Genomic DNA, 26,474 nt, shown 5'->3' with positions numbered 1-26,474 from the left:
GATAAAATTCATAGCTTAGGAGGGAAGCCAAAGTCAAAGACAACTAACTACTTGGTGTCATCCACACATGTAATAAGACATGAGTCCACAGAAATGGAAGTCTGCTCAGGTGCAGGGCTTGGAGTGTGAAGAGAATGTCTGTGGTTGGAGCCTGGAGAATATTAACTCGTAAGGGGCCAGCAGAGAAGGGCCAGTCTGCACAGTAGGTTGCCTAAGCACCTGATTGGCCAGGGTCAACCCAGGTGATCTTTGCACAGCTGCATCCAGAATTGACCTGCTGTTTCATTATTTGAGCAGGCATTTTGAGCACTTATGTGGTAAAGGGATTGTGGGGGGGTACATTGTCACAGTCTGTGTCCTCATAAAACTTTAGTAATGAAAATGTGCTGCTTAACAAAGAGGACAAAAGTGACTGTTTTTAAAGTCATTATTGAAATTCCCTTAAACTTAGACCAGTATTATAGATATGTTAACTTTCTTTCAATTGAAAATAATGCTTCGAAGTGTAATAATTTTAAATTGTGCCATTAAGCTAGATGGTAAGACATAGATAAACTGTTTAAACTCAGCAAAAATTGAAATAATAGGCATGTAAAATAATAGCAGTGTATAAAGGTACAATGCAAGTGCCATTAGAAAATACAGATACAGAAAATGTTAAGGCAATTTCTTGGATGATCGATCCAGACAGTGTATTACAGGAAAATAGGGCTCTGGCAGAAACCTTTAGAGGTAATCATCAGAAAGGACAAGAGTGCTCTTTTATTTTTAGGTATAATGCTCATATGGATGCAGTATGGCATTTCTTGAGTGGTCCTGCTAGTGATTATTACAAGATATGACCATAAAGTATCGAGGTTGCTTTCCGCAAAAATCAGCCTCATCCATTTTATGGTCACCTACTTCAGCTGTTTTTCCACAGCAGTGTGTATAAGCTTAGGTAACAGAACGGAATGTGTGCTCTCTTAGAGAAATCATAGACTCTTCGTTGTTGTGAGAGAAATGACATTTAAACACCTCGAAACTCAGTGAAGTTTACTTTCTTTTAAAACTGCTTTTCCCGGTCATAGTTGTTGAAATTAGTTGTGACATTCATGTTAATGATTCACCATTCCCCACGAACAGTTACCTGGCCCAGGTGGCAATATATGTTACTGATGTCATTGGCAGGAAAACTCGTTTTTCTTTTTCTCTCTCTCTCCTTCAGTAAAATCTATATAGCAAGATAGTGAATTTCTTACAGCCAAATTAACATTACATTTGAGTCAAATTCTTAACACACTACTATAGCATCTTAGTAATAGAAGAATTCTAAATTGTACCACATCCAGTTTGTTTTCACTCCTCAGCTATACTCCACACAGTTTCTTTTCTCTCTAGTCTATGCTGCACATCACTGGTGAAATAATTTTCCTAAGTCATATGTCTGATCCTGTCCTTCCTGGAAGCAGGAACTTAGTTCTTGACCCCTATCTGTCAATTTTTTATTTCTTTTCAAGCAGCTTAACCTTTCAGAGGCTCTGTTTCCTTGTTTCTGTAAATGAAGGAGTTGGTGACTGAGCTTCCTTTCATGTCTAAATTATAATGCCAAAGCTCCCCACCTGCAGGGATGAAGTGCCCACTCCGAGGCACGGCCAAATCACTCTGGCTGCCCTTTCCTCCCACCACTACTCTCATGCTTCCTACAATCTTCTGATTTGGCCAACTGTTCCCAGAACTTCTCATGTGCCTTTCTGCCTACATGCTTTTGTTACCACTGTCCTGTTCCACTGGCCATATCTACCGTGGGGAGCTTTCCTGAGCTCTCAACTGCAAGTTATACCTGCCCGTTCATCCTCCTTACTACCAGAGCTGTCCCAGTCTAGCATGTGTTCCAGCTGTGGGTGATTAGCCTAGGTAACCTAGTATATTGTAAGTTTCCTTTAGGAACTTTTCTTTATTTATCTCCCTGGCTTCTCTCACATCTATTTCAGAGTTATGCCCATAATAGGTAAGTAATATTTAGAGGGTTGATCTCTAGAATTGCTGCTGAGCAGAATCTAGTACCAAAGTAAATAGACTAAACTAGAGAGCAGTCTGGTTTCTGTTTCATTAGATAGTGAATTTAAACTTCTCCATGTCTCTTCTTATCTTAAACTGGTAATGCCTGTAGCCTTTTTCTTCACAGGTTATTTGTGTTTTTTGAGACAAGTGGTTGAAAGCACTTTATACATTTACTTGAATGTTAGTTCTTTCATGTCAGTAGTTTAAGCCATTCTTTGATTTATTTTTTTCTCTCCTTTTGAGGGTCAAATGATTATGAAGGCATTATTAACTGAAGGTGAGGACATCTGCTCTTTTAAAATGTTTATATCAAGGAATTTCACTTAACCAATTTTTTTTTAATGCACAGAGACTTAAATTTCTGCTGTTCTTTCTATTTTGCTCTAAGTACAATATTTGGGGATCCCAAAGAAAGGGTTATATCTATGAATTCTTAGTATAAATCAGTAGGAAAGTTTAAATACTTGGAGTTTTACTTCGCATTCAACTTTAGCAGAGTATATATATATTATGTAGATACTAGCACCTATATGGTTTAAAAATGTGGCCCCTATTTGAATTTTAAAAGCAGAGAAAATTGAAGTTATCTTTAAGGGTTACCACATTATGATGACTAAAATTATAATGAAGCAACCAAATGTAAAACAAAGTTTTTCAAAACAGAAAAGGAATCTAATTTAAGCCTAACCAAGTTAAAAATGAAAAGAATGGACAAAGGTAATTTCAGTTGCTAATTAATTAATACAGGGAAAACTTACCTAAGCTATTTACTTTTAAGTTTAAATGATTATAGAAAATGTTTTAATAGAAAGAAAATTTTGACAGGCTTCCCTAAAATCTAAAATATACAGCACAAGAGAAATAAAATATTAAGTTTCAGGCATCACTGTTAAAGTTCTCAGTGACTAAATTGTTGACTTTGGAAAAAGGTGATGTGAAATTTCAAGAGAATAGATTGAGGTCAGTATGATGGCTTACCATACCTTTGGGGGCCACTGAACAACCTGAGGCCACTCCATCCCTTTCTCTCATTTTCTCATTTCATTTTGTTGCTACTGTTTCAACTTTTCTAACCTTTCTCTTTTCTCTCACTTCTTTGCCCTACTATTACTTTTTTTTTTTTTTCATTTTACAGCTTGGAGAATCATATACAGATTTTCATTATTTCCATCACCCCAGAAAGTCCCCTTGTGCCTCTTATCAATTCGCCTTTCCCAGCAATCATTATTCTGATTTCAATTGTCCTTTTATTCCTTTTCTTCTGGTTCCTATCATGCCTCAGGTGGCCAGTGACACTGCAGACACTGTCTAGTTTCATAGCTGGCAATTTGGAGCTATAGAAGTTACTGATTTCCAACTGCTGAACTCTTTTCTTAAGTTTATAACCTCAAAGCAACACATAATTGTTGAGGACCTCCTAACAGCACTACACCATGCTAAGCACTGACATGTGGCATGGTCCCAAATCTAGAGTAACTGACATTCTCTTCTCCTTTAAGTAACTGAGAAGGGAAGGACCCCTGCCACTCAAGTTGTTCAACAGAATTCTAGGTTCAGAGTAAGCCTATGTTAACTTGTAACAAATACAAGAAGTAAAGACCTCTAAAATTCATTCCTAAAACCATCAGTTAATAAAATGTTATTGAAAATCTGCAGTGTAGCTTCTCTGAAGAATTTACAAGTGCAATCATTGCCTTTTGTCAAAGAATGTGTGCATGACAGCAGCTCTTCTTAGTGTTGGGGTTTGGATTGTTTGAAGGAGGTTTTTTGATTTGGTTTTTGAGAAGACAACTCATCACATTTCAAATTTTAAAAATACCAGAAGGTGTATAATGACGTGTCTCTCACCCTTTTTCCCTCTGGACCCAGGACTCCTTTCTTCAGGTAACCAGTGTATATCCTTGCAGAGACACTTTTTACGTATCTCCATCTATCTATTAATATAATCTGTATTATACGTGTGTTTGTATATCTATGAAATTTCCTTTCTTTTATACAAATGGCAATGTTTCATAAGCATAGTTCTACACTTTGCTTTTTTCTCTTTAAATCTTAGAGATCAGTGCATACCATTAAGTAAAGACCATCCTTATTCTTTCATACAATAATTGATGACTAAATTTTACTGCTTATAAACAACGCTGCAGTGAATAACTTTGCACATAAGTCTGTATGCATTTGTGCAAGTAAAGTGAAAGTATTAACTCCCAGATGTGGAAGTGCCGTATCAGAAGAGTATGTACATTGCTAGTTCTGATAGATTTTGTCAGCTTACTTTCCATAGAGATGGTACTAATTTATACTCCTACCAGCAATAGATGGGAGTGTGTCCCCCTACACCCTCATCAAGCTTTTTAATTTTTGCTTTTCTGCTAAGTGAAAATGGAATCCCAGTATAGATTTTAATGTACATTTCATTTATTATGAAAAATGCTGAGCATCTTCCCATGTTGCAGAGTTGTTTCCGTTTCCTTTTCTGTTAACTCTCTGATCAGCAACTTTGCCCATTTTTTCCCCCTCTTGGTTATTGGTCTTCTTCATGGCTTGGTGGGTTTTATAGAGTAGGGATAACACCTTTTGTTGGTGCTGTGAGTTGCAAATATTTTTCCCATGTTTTCATGCATCTTTTGAGTTTGCTTTTGGTGTCTTTGACATTTAGATTTTTTTTTTATGTAGTCAAATTTATAAGTTTTTATTTAATGGCTTTTGAATTGTGGGCCATGATTAGTTAATGGATTTTGGATTGTTGGAACATTTTGAGGGAAGCAGGGTCTGTTACCCCAAATAGCCTTAGCAAACTTTAAAGCTGAGTGGAACAAGAACAGCATGGGAACTAAGATGGGAAAATGGATAACTTGTCAGACTAAGGGCCTCCTGATACAACCTTGCTATTAAGTTTGACATGGATCTCAAGTACCTTTATATTAGCAGAGTTCTTGTTCCAGGCAACAGAAACTGACTAGTTGATTTAAGCAGAATAGGAAAGATATCAGGTAACTCACAGAATCTAAGAAAAGGCTGGATGGTAAAGGCTCTGAAAACAGGCAAGACTGAGGGAACCCATAGCCAAGATCTGCACAGGCCCAGACCTTGTTAAAGCTGCTGCTGCCAGTGGCATCACTGCCTCCAGAAGCTGGATCCTTACAGCAGAATGAACTGTCCCCATTGCATTTATTGTGTCTGTTGCATCAGATTCAAGTTTCAAGTAGACGCCTTTAGTTGGCCAGATAGTCCCGAAAATTACAGGCAAATGAAGCTTGAGATCTTAATGTAACCAGAGGCCGGTGGGGAAGTAGCTGACAGGAAATTATTTGGAGTTCTTGTTATAGTTCCCTTTCATGTAAAAATTACACCCTTGTTGAAGAAGATGAACTGCTCTGAAAACATTTTATATTTCGTTCATTCTAAAAATATGAGACACTTGAATGATGAGTTTTATCAGTGTCTTTAGTCATAAATGAGTTACTTTCTAATACATGCTTAGATGAGATCATTTTGAATCTGTCCATTACATCATTTTTGGTTTGTTGTAGGAATGGTAATGGTGCATTTAGCACAGCTTTGTTCAGTATTATTCAGTGTCTGTGGTTTCTATGGGAACAGATTTAACATTGACCCGAATACTCTGAGCTTTTCTTTTTCCAATGTGCAGTTATTTCATAATGAAAGAGCCTCAGATTTCATTATTAATCCAATTTTATTCCATAGTTCTGCTACCATGCAGCATATGTGTTCCTACACTCTGCAATAAAAACCACAAGGTTTATGAAAAAATAAAATGAGTTTGGGTCACAACACTCAAACTTCATCAGTGATACATCAAAATCATAGGAGCTTATTTGCATATGTCAGTTGGTTAAAAGATATGTGAATACTGCAACAAGTAGGGCGCTGTACCTTTTAAAAGACCTGAAGTTTGTTGTGGAAGTGGAGACCAGGAGAATTGCAGCTTGTGAGTTGTTTTGAAATAATGGTGAGAAGGTGATGATGCCAAATCAGATGGGAGATCATAACACCAAATATGGGTGGTGCTGGTGGTGCTGCTCAGAGCACACGTGGTGAACTGAGGTCGCTGGAAATGTTTTGAGGTGTGTGTGTGTGAGGCTCAGAGCAACTGGATGTGGTTTTCTTTATTCACCTAGTGTATTTTGTGGACATGCTAAGCTCAAATTGTTCCCTCTTATAGCAGTTGCATTGGAACAAATTTATGTTTTTAAAACAAGCATTGTAGCAGAACTGACTATATTTTTACTAAAACAACTAAATAATGTATATTTTAAAGCAAGATTGGAGTTGGGGAAAATGACTAATATTTGACCTTCATAACATTAAAGAAATGATTGGAAGTGATCTTTTAAAATTAGCTGTATTATATTTATACTTTATGTACTTTATTATTAAATTGAGATTTTGCAATTTGAAGGATTTAGAAGTTAGATGCCCTTCATTAAGGAAATAGAGTAATACTGTACTGGCCCTTTGATTGGTTGATGGAAGCCCTTCCTGGAGGCTAAAATCAGGCTATATATACATACAGTGGAATATTAGTCAGTCATAAAAAGGAATGTCATTCTGGTGTATGCTACAATATGGATGAATCTTGAAAACATTATGCTAAGTTAAATAAGCCAGGCACAAAAGGATAAGTATTATGTGATTGCACTTACATGAGACACCTAGAATAAGTAAATGCATAAATACAGAAAGGAGAATAGAGGTTACTAGGAGGAGCTAGAGGGAAGGAGGAATGAACAGTTATTGTTTAATGGGTGTAGTTACTGTGTGGGATGATAATGATGAGGTTTTGGAAGTGCATTGGTGATGGTTGTATAACATTATGAATGTACTTAATGTCACTGAGTTGTACACTTAGAAATGGTAAATATGGTAAATGTTTATGTTCTGTGTATGTTATCACAAACATCAGTTTTAATTTATTTCATCTGTTATTTGTATCTTTAACATTACCTGCATGCACCAGTAATTGTACAGAGATACTGTAAATATTTCTGAACATTGATCAGACTGAATATGTGACTAGTTTGTTTTCTCTTGTCAAAATTGGAGTCCTGAGTTGAGATGTTTCTAATAATACCTAGCAATTAAAGTATTCTGGAATTTGACCAATTCCTCTAAGAAATTTAGACTTTTTTTCTTCTAAGGAAAAGCAGAAGAACATGTGTTAACCTGAATGTTTACATATATATCTAGCCAATTAATTATCTTACATTTGAGGGACGGGCCAAGGTACCCTGGAATTTCTTCCGCAGCGTTACAGAATTCCTAGAATCTTTAAGCTCTCGACTATAGTATTGCATTTCTGTTGAATGAATTAGAGAATAATGTGTCCTTGAACTATTTGTCAAGGGGATAGTTTGAGTAAATTGGCTTTTCTAATGATTTCTAATAGTCATAACAATTGAGTAGTGTCCCTAAGCTACGTCGGGGATGATTTTTTAAATAAATTCTGCAGCAGGTGGTTTTCTTAGCTTTGCCATGTGATGAAATGCTTATGTTTTTACTTGTTTGTATGTCTCCTAACATGTCCTCCAATTGTATTTCAGGTTGCAACAAGGACAGTGTCCGGGCAGGCTGTAAAAAATGTGGCTACCGTAAGTACATTTTAAAAAGTAGTGTTTTGTGCAGTGAATTGTTGCCTCTTTGGGCAGTATGATTTAGTATCCTGATTTCCGGGCCCTGGGCATACTCCTTTAGTCCTGTTATTTAGCTTAGGTTTGCAGATAATTCAGAAATTCCTCTGTCAGCACTAAATACTCATTTTTCTTCCCTGCTGTAGACTCAGTGACAGGGGGCTGTATATCTGGTGACTAGCGAGGATGTCATGAAGTGCAGGTAGGGTAGTAGATTTAAGAGTCTGGAGAAAGTATATTCCAGAAAAAGTACATAGATACTTACTCTTTTATTCCTTATCCTTCTAGATACTAGGTGAAGAGGGGAAGGCAATGAAAGGTTTTCCTGAACTATGAATTGTTGGTGACTTAATTCTTTATAAGGGTGAAATTGAAATTGCTCCCAGAATTTCTGTTCACTGGCAACAACTTGATTTAAACAATCATTAATCTCCATTATGATTAATCGAATGGAGTGGAAAAGTAAACTTCACCGTGTATAATTAGGCAGTCTAAATTTGTACTTAGGTCCTATATAACCAAATATAATTTCTCTAAATAAATATAATTCCTAAAGCCTTGCTTACAGCTCTAACAGTAACATTACACTGTTTTCTAAGCTGTTTGGAGAACATGCGCATGAGCCTGGATTGTCATTAATACTCCAATTCATAGCAGAGTTGTTTCGTAACGAAATAAAGGTGATTTGAAAAAAAAATTTTCCGTACGAAAACAGGTAGTAAGAGAGCACTTGAGGCATAAGTCTCCATTAGAAGGGCTAAGAACAAAAGCAAGCTGGGAGAACCAAGTCACATGCCTCCAAGCAAAGGCTGAAACCTGGCTCAGTTGAAGCTTGCTCAACTAGCAACAGTGGGTGTGTAGGTACACAGATCCTTCAGATGAATAAAAACTCCTGAAGGATATGCTACACCCAAGAAATCTTTTCTTTTTTTTTTTTAAATTTGTTTACATTTTTTTCAGATTTGGTTACATTCTTTTAATCCTTGCTAATTTTGTTTCTTGTTCAAGATTTAACCTACATACGGAGTAAAACCACAAAGAAAAGACATGCATAAGTGAGGCTGGTGGGAGAGGTTATGTGGGGGAGGTAGGGACGTGAAGTGGTTGTGGAGGAGGGACACATAGAAGGTTAGTTAGGGTTCTGTTAACAGTCTGTTTCCTAACCTGAGATGGGTATGCAGCTATTCACTTTATTTTATATACTCTTCTCTTTATATGATGTACAAGATTGTTTGTTTGAATTTTTACATTAAAAAGAAAAGACTTAAGAAAATACAGTATATATAAATGCTGTATTTACTTCAAAATCTGGAATGGATTTCCTAGTTTGTCTACTATTGTTAGTTTATCTACTTGGACTTCTTTTAACTTAAGACTTGTAGGAAAGCAATTAAAGTCATCTTTTGGAAGTAGAATATTTGTTGATCTAGTTTCCTCTTTGCTATTTTATTTTAGACAGTAATTGAAGCATCTGTAGTAAGTATAATTTTTTTTAGGAAAGCCAGGTAACCAAATAGTTTTGACAGTCTTTCCAACTTTAGTGCCTTTTGCTATATTATTCAGATCTTTCGATTTTGGTGATTAAATTATAAACAATTTGTAATTTGTCTCCTATGAGAAAATTTTGTAATATTCTGGGTTAAATTTACATCTTATGGCTGCTAGAGATGAAAGGTTTTGCAATTTACATGTCTTTTTAATAGAAACTACATTTAAAAATGTATCTGTTATTTGAAGGCCAGAATCTGTATTGCTTTTAGAGGTAAGAGAAAGATCAACAAAACCCTTTTAAATGTTTTCAGCACCTAAAAATTTGAATGTTCATCAGTCAGTTACAAAAGAGTGTTGTCCCACTATTGTTGTAAAAAAAGTAGTTTAGATTGTACAATTTTTTAAAATTTTAATACTTGATTGAAAAACATTTTATTGTCCGTATGTTTGAATAGTGGTTATATTGGTTTTTAAAAGTTTCAAGTTAAGCATGAATGTATTGCTAGGTAACATGGATCTCACTTTTTCATGGCAGAATTTCCTCAGCAAAATTAGAAGAATGGATATTTCTATAATGAATTTTTATTTGAATTTTTTTGAAGTTGGCAACTTCTGAAGTGGAAGATGAACAAGCAGTTAAAATACTCAAAGAAATCTGATTGCAAAATCCTTCTATCATTAGTTCTCAACGTGATATTGCTTCCATGGGTATCTGTGGAGGTTTTTGTTTTTGTTTTTTTAGTTGCTCATTACAGGGTGGAAAAGAGCAGTATGACGTTTAGTATGTAGGGTCCAGGGATTATAAACATCCTACAATGTGTAGGCCCGTCCTAGACAATGAAGAATTGTCTGGCCCCTTTGCCAGTGGCACCCACCTTGAGAAAAAAGGTAGCTTTTCTCATTGTTTTAGATTTTTTTCCCCTAATGTTGAGCTGCACCCCACCGGCACAGAAGACCTGGACTTGCCCAGCTCAAGACCAAAGAAAGAGCTGAAGTCAGCAAGAGACATCAGTGGTTTAGTAGATAGAGGAATCTTACACGTATAAAGCAAGATCCTAGAGTGACACCCTATGTGTGAGGCAGATGGCAGGCGGGAAATGGCAGCAGTCTTTGCTGAGGAAGGGAGGGTTACAGGAAAATAATGTCAGGTTGGCTCATCTACTTGGTGCGAGGGTCTGCACTAAGCAGTTTAAAGATATGATTAATGGTATTTCATTTCAAAAACAACCCTGTGAAGTAGGTTTCGTAGTCTCCAGCTGTGTGACTTTACGCAAGTTACTTAACCACTCTGTGCTTCAGTTTCCTGTCTGGAAAATGAGATGATTATAGTACTTAGTTCCATAAAGTTGTTGTGAAGATTAGTTAATGCAAGCTTTAGATCAATGGTTTGCCATAGTAATTCCTCAAAAGTTGTTGATATTGATTATTATTGTTATTGTTACAAATCAGAAAACAGACTCAAGAGGATTATTCTGTTATTAAATTGGAAAACTGGAGATTGAAATCTTGTTATTTTTAAGATTTTACGCTATGCTGGGGTCCTTTATTTCCCCATTAAAAAAATTATGGTAAAATACATGTATCATAAATTGCCATTTTAATCATTTTTAAACAATTTTAAGTATACAATTCAGTGGCATTAATTCCATTCACAGTTATACAACCACAGCTATACAACCATCACCACAATCTATTACAAAATTTTTCATCACTCCAAACAGAGACTCTGTAAACATTAAGCACTAACTCCCCCACTCCTCCCTTCCCCCAAGCCCTAGTAATGTCTAATCTACTTTCTGTCTCTATGAATTTGGCCATGCTAGACATTTAGTGTAAGTGGAATCATGCAGTATTTGTCCTTTTGTCTCTGGCTTATTTCCCTTAATATAATGTTTTCAGAGTCCATTCATTCATGTTGTAGCATGTAGCTTTGTTCCTTTTTATGGCTGAATGATATTTCATTGTATGAATATAGCATATTTTCTTTATCCATTCATCTGTTGATAGACACTTGGGTAGTTTTTACCTTTTAGCTATTGTGAATAATGGGCAACAAACATTGATATACAAGTGTCTATTTGAGTCTTTGTTTTCAGTTCTTCTGGGTATATACCTAGGAGTGGAATACTGAACCATCTCTGTTCAGCTTTTTGAGGAGTCACCAAACTGTTTTCCACAACAGCTCCATCATTTTATGTTCCTACCTGAAGTGTACAAAAGTTCCGATTTCTCCACATCCTTGCCAATGCTAATTTCCCTTTCTCTTTTTTTCTTTTTATTTGTAGTCATCTTAGTCAATGTGAGATGATGTCATGATTTTGTTTTACATTTCTCTGATGACTGATGATGCTGAGCATCTTTTCATGGTCTTAATGGCCATTTGTGTGTTTCATCTGGAGAAATGTCCATTCAAGTTTTTTTTTTAATTGATTCGTCTTTTTGTTCTTGAGTTGTGGAAGTTATATATGTATTAACTATTAAACCCCAGCAGATATATAACTTACACATATTTTCTTACATTCTGTAGGCTATCTTTTCACTTTCATAATAATTTCTTTGCACAAAAGTTTTAAATTTTGATGAAGTCCACCTTATCAGTTCTTCTTTTGTTGCTTATGCTGTTGGTGTTTTATATCTAAGAATCCATCACCAACTCCAAGGTAAAGAAGAGTTACCCCATACTTCCTTCTAAGAGTTTTGTGGCTTTAGCTCTTACATTGTCATGGTCTTTGATCCATTCTGAGTCAGTTTTTGTGTATGACGTGAGATGAGGAGTTCAACATCATTCTTTTGTATGTGGAAATCCTGTTGTCCCAGCACCATCTGTTGAAGAGACTATTCTTTCCCCACTGAATAGACTTGACACTCTTGTCCAAAATCAGTTGGCTATATATGTATGGGTTTATTTCTGGACTCTAAATTCTATTCTACTGGTCTGTATGTCTATCCTTGTTACAGTATCACCCTGTTTTGATTACTATAGCTTTGTGGTAAGTTTTGAAATCAGAAAGTGTGAGTCTTCCACCTTTATTCTTTTCAAGATTATTTTGACTATTCAAGTGCCTTGGGTTTCTGTATGAATTTAAGGATCAACTTTTCCATTTCTGAAAAAGCCATGTTACTTTTTACAGTCAGCTACTGAAATGTTATAACTTGAAATGCCTCTACATATTTGAGGTTAAAATTTAAGTTTTGGTCACCTAAGAATTTTCTGCTCATTGTCTTTTGGGGGTCTTTTAGAAAAGTCAAAAGAACTATCATTTGGAATACAATTATTTCCTAAATTCGTTCACTTATTCCCCAATTAAAAAAAGAATTAAAAGGAAACTTTATGTGTAGCTTCACAAGCAACTTGTCTTATTATCAATTTAGGGTCCGTTTCATTGAAGTAAAGCATTTTAAAGTGAGTGTAAGACAGCCTGCTACCCGTGTGGTTATTAATTAAATATTTTATTTATATTAAATATTCATTACGGTATAAGGTATTTGGATGAAAAGCAAGCTTAAGTAAAGAAAAAATTGTATCATCAGGGGTTCTGATCAAAATGGCAAGCTGAGCCAACGTATAAAGTCCTCCTTTCTGCACCAAACACAAAGATGCTGGAGAAAAATAGAGTAACAACAAAAATAGCCCAGCTGAAAAGAATAAAAAGGAAATTCCCAGGTGTTGCACGGGAAAGGAGAACGAAGCCAGAGCAAGGAATGATAGCTGAGAACAGTGAAGTCCACAGGCCTACTGGAGAGACCTTTATGGGGTACAGAATGAAGTCTTAGACACCTGTCGGGTGGCAGCGTGGCTGGAGTGTAGGCTCCTGGTTGAAGCCAGAATGCTCAAAAAATGCTATGAGGCAGGGATTCGAAGAACTCCATTTACTGTCTAGGGGAAGTGGTGAGAAAGTTTACTGTGTGTTTAAATTCCCACAAAATAATAATTAGAAAGAAAAGAGTAATAAAAAATTGGCAACCCAAGCTTCTTACACCATGTATAGGTATGAGGAGTGACTATACACTTCCTTCAGTGAGGCAGGAACTATTTTTCCAAGCTGAGAAAACATGAAAAATTGGTCTGTATCAAATTAAATTTAAAAAGTAAGTCCAACTACATGTCATTACTAGTGAAACTACTTAGAAAAGTAAAAATTACGTAGAAAATTTCAAAATAATGGGATGGGGAAAAAAGAACACTTAGTATGTTGAATATTGTGGATATTCAGCTGTTTTATGCCCAAAAATTGCAACTTCATATGATTCAACTAATAATAATCAAAAGAGCACGAGTAGAGCAGTTTTAATATCAGACTTTCAAGGCTAGAACAGTACTTAAGGATAGAGATTAAAGAACAATCAGCCTAGAAGAGAAAATAATAATGGTTTTGATTGTGCTTATTAATATAATCTCAAAACATGTATAGCAAAAACTGTATTATAAGGAGAAATTGACAGATCTATAGTGATAAAGGTCAGAAGTTATTAGACAAAAAGAAGATGGAAATTTGAACAGCAAAATATGTACAGGACCCCATTCAACAGTGATATATATTCTTTTGAAAGACGTACCAAATCTTTCTCTAAATTTGCTACATAATAAGCCATAAAAGAAATCTCAGCAAATACCAGAGAACTGATATCAATACAGACCCCATTCTCTGATAACAGTGTAAAAAATTTAGAAATCAGCAAGAGCATGATCTGAAAACCCAGTGTTGAGAAACTAAAAAGAACACTTCTGAATGATTCATTTGGAAGGAAATTTCAACAGAGACTTGTTTCCAGCAGTATTGCAGACTGGACCCTCCTGTAAACAACTGAGAAACTTGTACAAAATATGCAATACATATTAGTTATATATTGGTGTGCTGGGAAGAAAATAAAGAATTAAAGAATACTTGGAGGCCAACAACCAAAGGAAACAGAAACTCTAGGAGGTAAGTCTTGAGGTATTTGCTGAACCCAGGGTTCTTAAAATTCTATTTATTTGGATTGGCAGGGTGCAGGGAATAAAGGCAAGGTGCAGGGCCCTGCCAAGATTGGTACTCTGATAGAAGGTGCTCTTGTATAAATCTAGAACTTTCAAAGGACTTCACCCTCAAGTAAGAGACAACTAGAGATAAATCCTAACACAGGGTTGTGGTGAACCATGAGTGGGTTGTGAAATCAATTATGTGGTTACTGTCCAGCGTTGTTTTTTTTTTTTTTAATACCAAATGTAGTAATGCTTCATGTATTGTTTTAAATTTTGTGGGCTAGTGTATATTTGTATAAGAACATATACATGAGTATACTTAGTTGCAGTGTTATTTTTACCATCATTCAGGCCTTGTCAAAAAAATTTGAAAGCTATTGTGTTAGAGAAGTCGTGGCATACATGCACAAAGAGGCATATGCAGCTACTCTTTTCAGCAGTATTTATAATAGCAAAATACTAGAAGTAATTTAGCAGTCTATCAATAGTAGAAAGGATAAATAATATTTTTATACAATGAAATTAGATGAAAGCTGTGTAACTCCATGAGTATAGTAGTCAAGCTGAGAAGGGAAAAGGTATGAGAAAGGAATAAAATATAGGATCCTAGGTAGAGGATATTTTCTCTAGTATATAGAAAGGGAACATACAGTAATTCAATACCATGAAATCCATAAGAAGTAGCCAAAAAAAATGCTTATTGAATTAGAAGCCATGATAAAAAAAGAAAAAGTTCTCTGAGTACTAACATTCAGGGAAAGCAAACCACCACTCACTGAACAAAAGTTAAAACTCAACATTATATTATTAAAATTATAACTTGTTGCTTGTTATGACACAACAAAACAAAAATTACACAATGCATCCACAGTGCTGCGTTTACATTTTTTATGTGTTTTACTCAGCTGGTCACCTGACTTTTGAATGCCGCAATTTTCTCCGAGTGGACCCCAAAAGGGATATAGTCTTGGATGTCAGCAGCACCAGCAGTGAAGAGAGTGATGAGGAAAACGAAGAACTGAATAAATTACAGGCACTGCAAGAAAAAAGTAAGCAATACTCCTTTCTCCCTCCATCCTTTAAAAGTGTCTTTAAATGTTCTGCTATGTAATGTCATGCTTATCTGTTGTTCTCTTGAATTTATCATTAAAGTATCTTTTTCATCTTCTGTAGGAAGTACTGCATAGGTAAGGGAACAGTCTTCAAACTTTGCAAGTAATTTGCCTCAAATCAAACAGTTGATCAGTGATAGAACCAGGAGGCAAGTCTATTTCTGATTCCACGACCCAGGTTTTATTGTTTTATTTTGTTTTGTTTTCTCATCTCACTTGAATGTGACACATGGGACAAAGAGTCTGATTTAAGATTTGGTTTCGAGTTCTGTTGGCCACTTTTTAGCAAATGACTTTTAGCAAGTCACTTACTCACTCCGAACCTTATTTTCCTTGTGAGATAACACAAAGGATCAGATGGTCAAATCACACTCATTCAAATCAGAGATGTTAGCAGTATCAAGCTTTACTAGTACAGTTGGCCCTTGAACGACAGGGGTTTGAACTGCACAGATTAATTTTATGCTGATTTTTTTCAATAATATATATTACAATACTATACAAGCTGCAGTTGGTTGAATCCCCTGATGCAGGCAGAACCATGGATGCAGAGGAACTGCATATATGGAGGACCAACTATAAGTTACTCTTGAATTTTGGACTGCATGGAGGGGCACTTTCCCTAGCCACTGAGTTGTTCAAGGGTCACCTGTAAGTTCAAGTATACAAGTGGTCGTGAGACGTGGTCGTGAGGCATGGGCAAAGCAGCAAGAGTTCTGGGACTACCAGCACCACCCCCAGGTACTCACTCTGGCCAAGGTTAACACAAAAGATTTCTACATTACTTATGCAAAAGAAAGTCATTTTGGTCATGAAACATCTCAGTTTTGTATCCAGATAGTTACATCTTCCAGGGAGCCATGCCCCATAAATCCATAGATTCCAGGATTACTTAATCATTAACAGCCTTAGACAAACCAGATATGTTGTGCCATAAGCAGATATTCTCTTCCCAACAGCTTGGTCATGGACTTAGAGCTTTCAGGACTGTGAAGAAGTAAATTTCTGTTTTTAACACACCCTCCCCTCAAAAAAACCACAAAAAATGATTCCCTGGCTAGCAAATACTATTAATTTGTTTTCAGGAGGTCTATTACAAAGAAATTTGATTAAGTTACCTTCTTTCTTTCCTGGGGCCTCCTCCTCTCCCTTCAAAAAGAGAACAGATTTCAAACCAACTGTTTAACCGTTTCTCTCTCATCTTGTGTATAAAGTGGTCTATCCTCGCAATGGGGTTTTTAGGGACAAAATGTGATGATATATGTGAAAATATTTTGTAAACTACAAAATGCCATTATGGTAACTTTCACACAGAAGCAACATGCAATTTTTTTAAATACAGGTTTAGGCATGGGGTGAGAGAAATACAGAAAGTTTAAACTTACCTTATTTTAGGTTATTAGAGAACAATAAACACTTTACAATTTTTTAAACTTTCCATGTTATGTCCAGTGAAGGTAAGTGAAAAAGTGAAATGCCAGGTACAGGCCGAGAAGGCAGAAGAGGGTAGAGTCTCAAAGCAGGCAAACAAGAGTAACAGTAAATACAAGTATATACAACTTCAAGGTAAATGTAGCTGCTTGGATATACACACTTAGTTTTGCTCCCTGCTGAAACAAGACAAAAATGATAGTAGAAGAATTTTTTAAAAACATATATCCACAATGACAAAGAAAATAAGAGTAAGAAAATTTTGCTGAAAAGCAGATGACTTAGTGATCATGGACTGCTCACTTAGAAAGCTTTAACCCTTTAACAGTGTGGAAAGCTGAGAAATAACATGATTATACACTTTAAAACCTCCTAAAGACTTGATAATGAGTATCCTTAGTATCTCTGAAAGTGAGAATGATTTTAAGGCTAAAAACAGAGGGAGTGGTTAAAAACCTAAAGTAATTAGATGCTCTGTTCCCTTCCCCTACTGTGTGAAGCCCTGTTCCCTCAGCAGACCGCCACAGGTCTGTTTTCTAGACAGGGTAAGACAAAAGGGTGTGTCTTTAAACTGGGACACACCAATCAAAAATGAAAATAGTTAAGTTAAAAGTTAGATACAGAATGGTGAGTTTATTTTTTTTAATGATAAAATAAAAATAATGAACAAGGAGAAAGTAAATAATTTTTAGTGTACTTATATAATTAGTTGTTTCGATGTTATGAAATAGAGACATGAAAAGGAAGAAAGAGAAATGTTATAAAAAAACAAGGCTCAAAACCTATTTTTGTCTAAGTTCTGTTTTCTATTTTGTCTCTGTACATATTTGCTTCTATTCTGCATATTTTTAAATGTTGGTTTAATATCTTTCATTGAAAACAAAAGAAATCTAAATGAGAAATAAATCAATTTTTGGTGCAAATTATTGCAGCATAATCAATTATTGACACAAATTAGAAAAGACTGAGACCTGTGCAGCCTTAGAAAATATATCACCAGTACTAGGAGCAGAGAAAGATAGAACAGCGCAAGCAAGGATTATAAGCTTTTACTGACTCACTGTATGTATGTGTATGTATGAACATGCTTACTGTCCGGTGGTACTACAATTTCACGATTATTAAGGTTTTACATTGTGCTTTGAACTTCCTGAAGAAACTTGCTTTTGAATTGTAAGTGGTAGTAGCAAATATCTCAAAAGCTGTTTTTATGTTACAGTATGCATAAAGTCAAGTAAAATGATTTTACTGTTTACAAAGGACCAAAGAAATTCAAGAGTATGAAAATTTTTTCCTCATTCAATTTACCTAATGTTAACATTAATCAGCAATTTGCATATAATTAGAAGGTGGTCCTTCCCTCATATCTCATCCCTTAATATTTAACAATATTCTTTTAGTTCAGTACAGAAATGTTGTATTTTGACAGATTTGGAGGATTTTGGCTTAGTTTGGTTTTTGTTTTGTTTGTTTAGGAGTATTTATGTTAAATTCATACGTGATTTTATTTAAGAATGATTGACACTAAAAAATGCCTAGGAGAGTTACTGCTAGAATCAGATTCAAATGAATGACTTAAAATGGTGGTTTCAAGCTTCATAAACATAGGGCTTAAATTAATCCACAGGATAATTGGAGTAAAGCCTATATTTGGCTCAAAATGTACTTTTTATAAGAGAGCTGCAGAAGATACTTGCTAAGTGGTTGATTGGAAGACATAAGAGAGAATGGGAAATTTAGATTAATGAGTCTAGGGTTGGAACTGCATGGTTAAGTATTTAAAAGCAGCGGGGATTGCTGCAACCTGGTGGCAGATCGGCAAACGAACATCTAGCCGAGCCTGCTGGCACTGCTAGGATGTCGAGTCTTCCATACTATCCTAAAGCTGTCTCTAAACACTGGATCATAACCTCTGACACCTGTGTGCTACACAAGAGACAACCACTCTTGCTGATCATTCCAAAATGTAAGTACATAAGGACCTTCTTGCCTTCTATTTTGTACTACAAAGGTTGGTTGTATCATTTCCCAAGAAATTATTATTTTGCAAAAACTTAAACTCTTTTCCCTGCTATGCCGGTGTATATTTCAGTATCCTGTCTCAGAAGGAACCTCAATAAATAGAGGTGAATAGTTTTAATAGTGGTAGTACAGAAACACTGAACTATCTAAAATAAACTTTTGTCCTCAGTGCTTGAATCCTCAGAGCCTTTACTATCATTACTGCTAGTTTCTAAGGATAAATAGTCAGGAAAAAAAAATTCCTGAATTCTAGAACTAATTTTGTATATAATCTGATCAATGGATTCCTTATCCATCTTTCCATAATGGAAGAGGAAAGTATTCCCAGAGCTACTTTTATTTCGCTTAGTTTCTCATAACTTTTTATGACATATTTACAATAGTTATTCTGAACTTATTATAGCTATGAAAAAAAGACAGCTATTCAAGAGAAAGCTAAAGTGACTATTTTAAGATCAAATCATGTAGATTTCAAAACTAAGACAAGGAATAAGGAAGAGTTTTTTAATAGTGATAAAAGGGTTAGTTAGCCACGAGGACATAAGAATACTGTTTATGCACCTAATAACAAAATTTAAAATATGTGAAGCAAACCTGGATGAAACTACCAGGGAAAGTCCTTGTGGATTAAAAAAAATTTATATTTATAGTCAGACTTCAACACAACTCAGTAATTGATTGAACAAGTAGACAGTAAATCAGAAAGGATAGAGAATATTTGAATAACACTGTCAACCAACTTGACCTATTTAACATTTATAGAACACCTCACCCAACAACAGCAGAACACACTTTTTTTAAGTACATACAGAACATCTACCGAAATAGGCCTTATTATAAGGTGCTATGAAACAAGTCTCAGTAAATTTTATAGGATTCAAGTAATGCAAAGTATCTTCTCTAGCCACAAGGAAATGAATAACAGCTTCCTGTTAATTCCCAAATAACTAATCTAGCACATTTCTAAATATTCCATTGGCTCAAAGAAAAAAAACCAAAGGAAATTAGAAAGTATTTTTGACTATGAAAATAAAACACAACATAACATTTATGAAATGTCCCTAAAGCAGTACTTAGAGGCAAATATTTGGCACTCCATGCCTGTATTAGAGGAGAAGAAATGTCTCAAATTTATGACTTCAGCTCCTACCTTAGCACATTAGAAAAAGAAGAGTAAATGAAACCCAAAGAAAGCAGGAGAAAGGAAATAATAAAAATCAGAAGTGAAATCAGTGAAACAGAAAAAAAAAAAAAACAATAGAGAAAAATCAGTGAAACGAAGTTTGATCTTTGAGAAGATCTTTAAAGTTAAAAATTCAGTATCCAAGCTGATCAGGTTAAAAAAGAAAGAAAGAAAGAAAAGTTATAAATTACCAATATCAGAAATGAAAGAAGTGACAACACTACAGATTATACAGATGCTAAAATAGAATAAGAGAATAGTATGAACAACTTATTCCAATAAATTGGACAACTTAGATACAATGGACAAATTACTTGAAAGATAAAAACTATCAAAACTCTTTCAAGAAGAAATAGATAAACTGAGTGGCCTGCATCTGTTACAAAAGTTAAATGTTATAAAACTTTGAACAAAGAAAACCCCCAGTTAATGGCTTCTCATGAATTCTGCTAAACATTTAAAGGAGAAATAATACCATTTCAACATAAAATCTTCTAAAAATTAAAGAGGGGATACTTTCCAACTCAGTTTATAAGACCAGCATTACCCCATAACAAAACCAGATAAAGACACTACAAGGAAAATAGAGACTCCTGTAAACACAGACACAAATGAGAATTTTAAGCAATTAAAAGAGTTTTAGTAAATCAAATCCAACAACATATAAAAAGGATATTTTGACCAAGTGAAGTTTATCACAGGAATTACAAGATTTGTTTTACATTCAAAAGTCAGTCAATGTAATTTACCATTTTAATCAGATTTAAAAAGAAAATCTAGAGTATTTTAAGAAAACTAATATTTTAAGAAAAATTATTTGGGAAGTCCATCTTCCCTTTCTGATAAAAATTTTCAGCATACTAGAAAAAGAAGGAAGCTTCATCAGCCTGCTAAGGGACATCCATAAAAAACAAAGATTACACTGTACTTAATGGTTAAATCCTGAATGTTTCCATAATATAAGGAAAAAAACCAAAGATGTCCACTCCTTCCACTTTTATTCAACATTATAGTGGAGATTCAAGCCATGTAATAAGGCAAGAAAAATCAATTAAAGGCATCCAGAGTAGAAAGGAAAGAGTTAAAAACTGTCTTTGCAGATGACTTGGTCATCTCTGTAGTAATCCTAAGGGGTCTACTCAGAAAGCTTCTAGAACTAATAACTGAGTTTAGCAAAATTGTAGGATGAATATCAATCAATGGGCAAAAAAAAAATCAATGTATTTCTGTATGCCAGTAGTGAACAATCAAATTAAAACTTTTAAACTACCTATTATAATAGCATATATGAAATACTTAGGGATAAAAAAGACAAAAGATGTATAAGACTGAAACATACAAAACATTGCTGAGGGAAATTAGATCAATCAATCAATCAAAAGATATACCAACGTGATTTATAGATTCAATCCAATCACAGTCAAAATTCAAGCAAGCCGTTTTAGAAAATGACAAGTCAATTCTAAAGTTCTTGTAGAAATGTAAAGAATTTAGAGTAGCCAAAATATTTTGAAAAAGAACCAAAGTTGGGAGATTAACACAACCTACTTTCAGAACTTTCTGCAAAGCTACAAGTAGTCTGGACCATGTGGTATTGATGTAAAGACAGATTAGTGTAACAGAACAGCCCCATATATACATGGCCAATTCATTTGTTAGTTAAACTTTATTTTGAGATAATTGTGGATTCATATGCAGCTGTAGGAAATAACACAGAGAGTTCTTGTACCCTTTACCCAGTTTCCCTCAGTTGTAACATCTTCCGAAATGTATTACAGTATCACAATATGGACATTGACATTGATACAGTCTAGATATAGATTATTTCTAACACTACAAGGATCATTCATATTGCCCTTTTATAGCCATACCGTTTTCCTTCTTGTCCTTATCACCTTCTTAATCTCTGGCAACCAACATTTTGCAATTTCTATCATGTCGTAATTTCAAAAGTGTTTTATAAGTAAACCATTTGGTATTTAACTTTTCCAGATTGGATTTTTCTCACTAGCTCTAATTCTCTAGAGATTCAGTCAGGTTGCTATATTTATCAATAGTTTGTTCCTTTTTATTGTTGAATAGTAGTCTGTGGTATGGATACCAGTTTTTTTAAGCATTCACCCATTTAAGGACATCTGAGTTGTTTCCAGTTTGGGGCTATTACAGATAAAATTGCTATCAGTAGGATTTGGATAACTATAAATCTTTTATTTCTGTGAGTTAAATATCCAAGAGTGCAATTGGCTGGGTTTTATGCTAATTGCGTGTTTAGTTTCTTAATAAACTGCCAAACTGTTTTCCAGATTGGCTACACTGTTTTACATCCCTACCAGAAATGCATGAGTGATCTATCCTCACCAGCATTTAATGTTGTCAGTATTTTTAAAAATCTTAGCTTTCTGATGATGTATAGTTATATCTCCATGTGATTTAATTTACATTCCCTTCTGACTGGTGATGTTAAACATTGAATGTTGAGTCCTTTATATATTCTGGATACTAGTCCTTTGTTAGATACCTGGTTTGCTAATATTTTCTCCCAATATGCCCAATATGTAGCTTGTCTTTTTATCCTCTTAATAAGTCATTCACAGAGCAATAGTTTTTAATTTTGAAAAAGTTCAATTTATTAATTTTTCCTTTTATGTGCTTTGATTTCAAGTGTAACTCATTGCTCATCTCTGGGTCACAAAAAATGGTCTCCTTTACTCTTTTCTAAAGGTTTTATAGTTTCATATTTTACATTAAGTTTATGACCCATTTTGAGTTGACTTTTGTATAAGATGTGAAATTTAGAGCACCTACTATTTTGCTTAAGAATGACCAATTGTTCCAGCACTGTTTGTTGAAAGGCTGTCTTCCCTCCATTGAAATGCTTTTATGCTTTTGCCAAAAATCATTTTGTCATATTTATGTGGGTTTGCTTCTAGGTTGTCTATAATGCTCCATTGATCTGTGTCTATCCCTCCACCAACGTAACTAATGCAGCTACGTTAAGTCTTGAAGTTGGATAGACTGATTTTTTCCACTTTATTCTTTTTCAAAGTTGTTTCAACTATTCTAGTTTCTTTTCCTTTTCATAGAAATTTTAGAGTAATGTTTATATATGCAAAAAATCTTGCCTAGATTTTGGTAGGAATTGCATTAAACATGTTTATCAATCTGGGGGACAATTGACATCTTTACTGTATTGAGTCTTCCAGTCAATGAACGTGATATCTCTCTCCATTTATCTTTGATTTCTTTCCTCAGCATTGTGTAGTTTCCAGCATGTTTTAGTAGATTTACACCTATAAATTTTCTCTTTTTTTGAAAAATTGTAAATGGTGTTTCATTTTTTTTATTTTTATTTTGCTGTCTGCATGTTCACTACTAGTGTGTAGAGATACAATTGAGTTGTGTATGTTTATCTTTTATCCTTACTGAACTCACCGATAGTTCCAGTTTTTTTTTTTATAGATTCTTTGGGGTTTTCTATATAAACCATCATGTCATCTGCAAATAGGAACAGTTTTATTTCTTCCCTTTTTCTCTGTAAGCCTTTTGTTCCCCTTGAGTGGTTGCGGTGGCTGGAACTTACAGCATTATGTTGAAAAGAGCAGTGAGAAGTGACGTACTTACCTGGATTCCAATCCTAGGGGGCAAAAACATGCAGAGTTTAACTATTAACTGCAAGGTTTTCTTGTAGAAACTCTCTTTATCAAGTTGAGAAAGTTTCCCTGTATTCCTATTTTTTAAGAGTTTTTATTTTGCCAAATGTGTTTTCTGCATCAATTGATAAGATTCTATGATTTTTTTGTTTAGTCTGTTAACAGTGGATTAAGAGTATTAATAGTGGATTACATTAACTGATTTTTTTAATTGAAGTGTAGTTGATTTGCAATGTTATGTTAGTTTCTGGTGTACACCATCATGATTCAGTCATACATACTCTGTTTCATATTCTTTTTTTTTTTTTAATTTTTCATTTTGCTTGTTTTGGAGGTGGTAGCTGGGTTGGTTTGTTTGTTTGTTTGTTAATGGAGGTACTAGGGATTAAACCCAGGACCTCATGTGTGTTAGGCACATTCTCATTCAGTGATTATTTCCTGCCATTGTGAAACCTTCCACTGAGCTTTTTATTTTGGTTTATTGTATTTTTAGTCTAAAATTTCTGTTTGATTCTTCTTTGGATTTTTTATTTCTTTAAGGTTTTCTATTTTTTCATTTGTTTCATGCATGTTCATAATTGCTCATTGAAGCATTTTTATGATGGCTGCTTTAAAATCTTTTTCACATAATTCTAATATTTCTCTTACTGTGGTGGTGTCACCTATTAGTTAATTTTTCACTCAATTTGAAATCTTCATAGTTCTTGGTTTGATGATTTCTTTTCAGTTGAAATTTGGGCATTTTTATATTATATCACAAAACTCTGGCTTTTCTTCAAGCCTTCTGTTTAATCTGATTTTCTCTGGTACCATTCCAGAAGGGAAATTGAGAATGCCACCTTGTTACTTCCAGGTGGAAATAGAAGTCCAGTTTCACCACTCAACCTCTACCAACACCCAGGATGGACATGCCTTCTTATTACTGCTGGGTGAGGGTAGCAGTTTCAGCTCCTGGTGTGGTATCCCCTGACACCACGGTGGGAGTGGTCTTGCTGCCATTGGGTGATGGCGAAAGCCCTGACATTCATTAGATCTCGTCTGACAGTACTTAAGCATGGATGAGAGGTGTGCCTCATTACTGCTGGGTAGGGGTGAAAATCCAGACTCCCTGTGTGGTCTCCACTGACACTGTTAGTGGAAGTCTCATAACTGGCCAGTGAGGATGAAAGTTTGCCGCACTACTTAGACTTCTCAGGCAGGGGGAGTGGAACGTCTTATCACAGCCCCACAAGGGGAGAAGTATATGTTCTCCACTCAGCCTTTGATGACGTGTGTGGGGGTGGTGCCATGTTCTTGTCTGTGGTGTTTGGCTGGAGAATGGCAGTTATTATCTAAAAGTTTCCTGTTACTAGGTTTTCCCTTTCCTGGTCCTTTGGCTAAAGAGAGCAGACTTTTGTTGGGGCATTTTTGTTTGCACCAGGTTACCAGCTTTTTCAGCTCTAAGTCTGGGCTGCATAAAGCAAAAAAGAAATTCCAGGGAACTCAGCACTGCGTCATTTTCTGGAGTTCAAGATCCCTAGCTAGTGTTTGTCTTTCCACCTTTCAGAGTCATCTTCTGTTTGTTTTTCTAATGTCTGGGTTTTTAGTTATACTTAACAGGAGGAATAGGAAAAGTACATCTACTTCATCTTCTCAGAAGATGTTAAGTGAAAGAAATAAGTTGGAAAATATTATATATGCCACAGTCCATTTTTCAAATGAGAAGAAAACTTGAGACTTATGTGTAACGATGTTGATATAAGTGAATGTTTTAGTTATATACCGAGAAAGCCCAGAAGAATACACATCAAATTGTGTATTTAAAAAACAAGTTATAGTATGTATTCTCTCCTTCTAAGATACTGACAACATGAATATTAGATTTGTTGTTATTGTCCCATGATCCTAGGATTTCATGATCCTAATTTTGCTTGAAAAAGAAAATTTTTAAAATTATGCATGGTTATATTGTTTTGTTTTTTAAGATCTGGAATAGTGCACACCAAATTGTTGACATTGATTTGCTTTAGGAATTAGAAGTGGAATACTTGAATTTTTTACTTAATGTACTTAGTAGTGTTTGAAATTTTTATTCAAAGCATGTAATACTTGTATAAGGTTTCTGATGAGTACAACGATAATCAAGAAAGGGGACATTGTTACAAGAAAAGTGCAGTAGCCTGACAGTGAATTCACCAGCCAACAAGCCAAATCAAAAAATGTGTACATACCATATTAGTATATAAACTCACGATGACCTGATTCTTTCCCCTCAACACACAGGAGTAAATGAAGAAGAGGAGAAGAAAAAAGCAAAAAGCAAAGAGAAAATCAAGTTGAAAAAAAAAAGGAAAAGGTATTTAAAAAAATTGTTTTTTGAAAACCAGGACTGTGAGTCCAGGATGGATTATAAAATTTTATTTTTCATGTTATAGTACAGTTAGTTTGTATTGATTTTAATAAAAAGTTAGATGTTTAATTGTTTCAGTAAAAGAACAAAATCCTTCATGTTAGGATTCAAAAATAAAGTCAGCCCTCAGCCACCTTAAATTATCTTTTTTGGAGCAAATCAAGGTAAAAATAAATAACAGGCCCACCCCGTTTTTTATGGATTCTTATTGTATTCTAGAATTTTTAAGTTTTAAAACATCAGTTTTTAATTGAACGTAACTCTAAATTCTTCACATACGTATTTTGTTCTCATATATATGAAGTTGGAGCTTAAATATTTGTATTCTCAAAATATCATTGCCATGGCTAAGACATTGATTTATTAGTAGGATTTATGTACTCATTTGTCATGCTAAGAATTCCTTCAGATCTTTCAGAATTTTCACCAGCCACCTGTGAATTTTTACTATCAATTCTTTTAACAGCTGGTTAAAGAAATTGATTAAAAAACTTAAAGCGCAACTTCTTCCATAGTTAGTGAGTGCACTTTGATTCATA

The 26,474-nt window shown here is 34.8% G+C and overlaps 1 protein-coding gene across 1 annotated transcript in view; it reads left to right on the top strand.

Moving 5' to 3' along the window:
• Nucleotides 1-26,474, top strand: part of SREK1IP1 (SREK1 interacting protein 1) — a 36,215-nt gene that overhangs the window by 2,327 nt on the left and 7,414 nt on the right. The window contains exons 2-4 of the mRNA XM_010949382.3: nt 7,608-7,655; nt 15,054-15,197; nt 25,809-25,881. Coding sequence (XP_010947684.1) covers nt 7,608-7,655; nt 15,054-15,197; nt 25,809-25,881 — 265 coding nt within the window. The remainder of the gene's footprint in view (nt 1-7,607; nt 7,656-15,053; nt 15,198-25,808; nt 25,882-26,474) is intronic.

This window comes from Camelus bactrianus, chromosome 3, assembly GCF_048773025.1.
Source record: "Camelus bactrianus isolate YW-2024 breed Bactrian camel chromosome 3, ASM4877302v1, whole genome shotgun sequence".
In the NCBI taxonomy this organism is placed as follows: Eukaryota; Metazoa; Chordata; class Mammalia; order Artiodactyla; family Camelidae; genus Camelus; species Camelus bactrianus.
The sequence above is the reverse complement of the archived record's forward strand: the minus strand, read 5'-3'. Positions and strand labels throughout refer to the sequence as shown.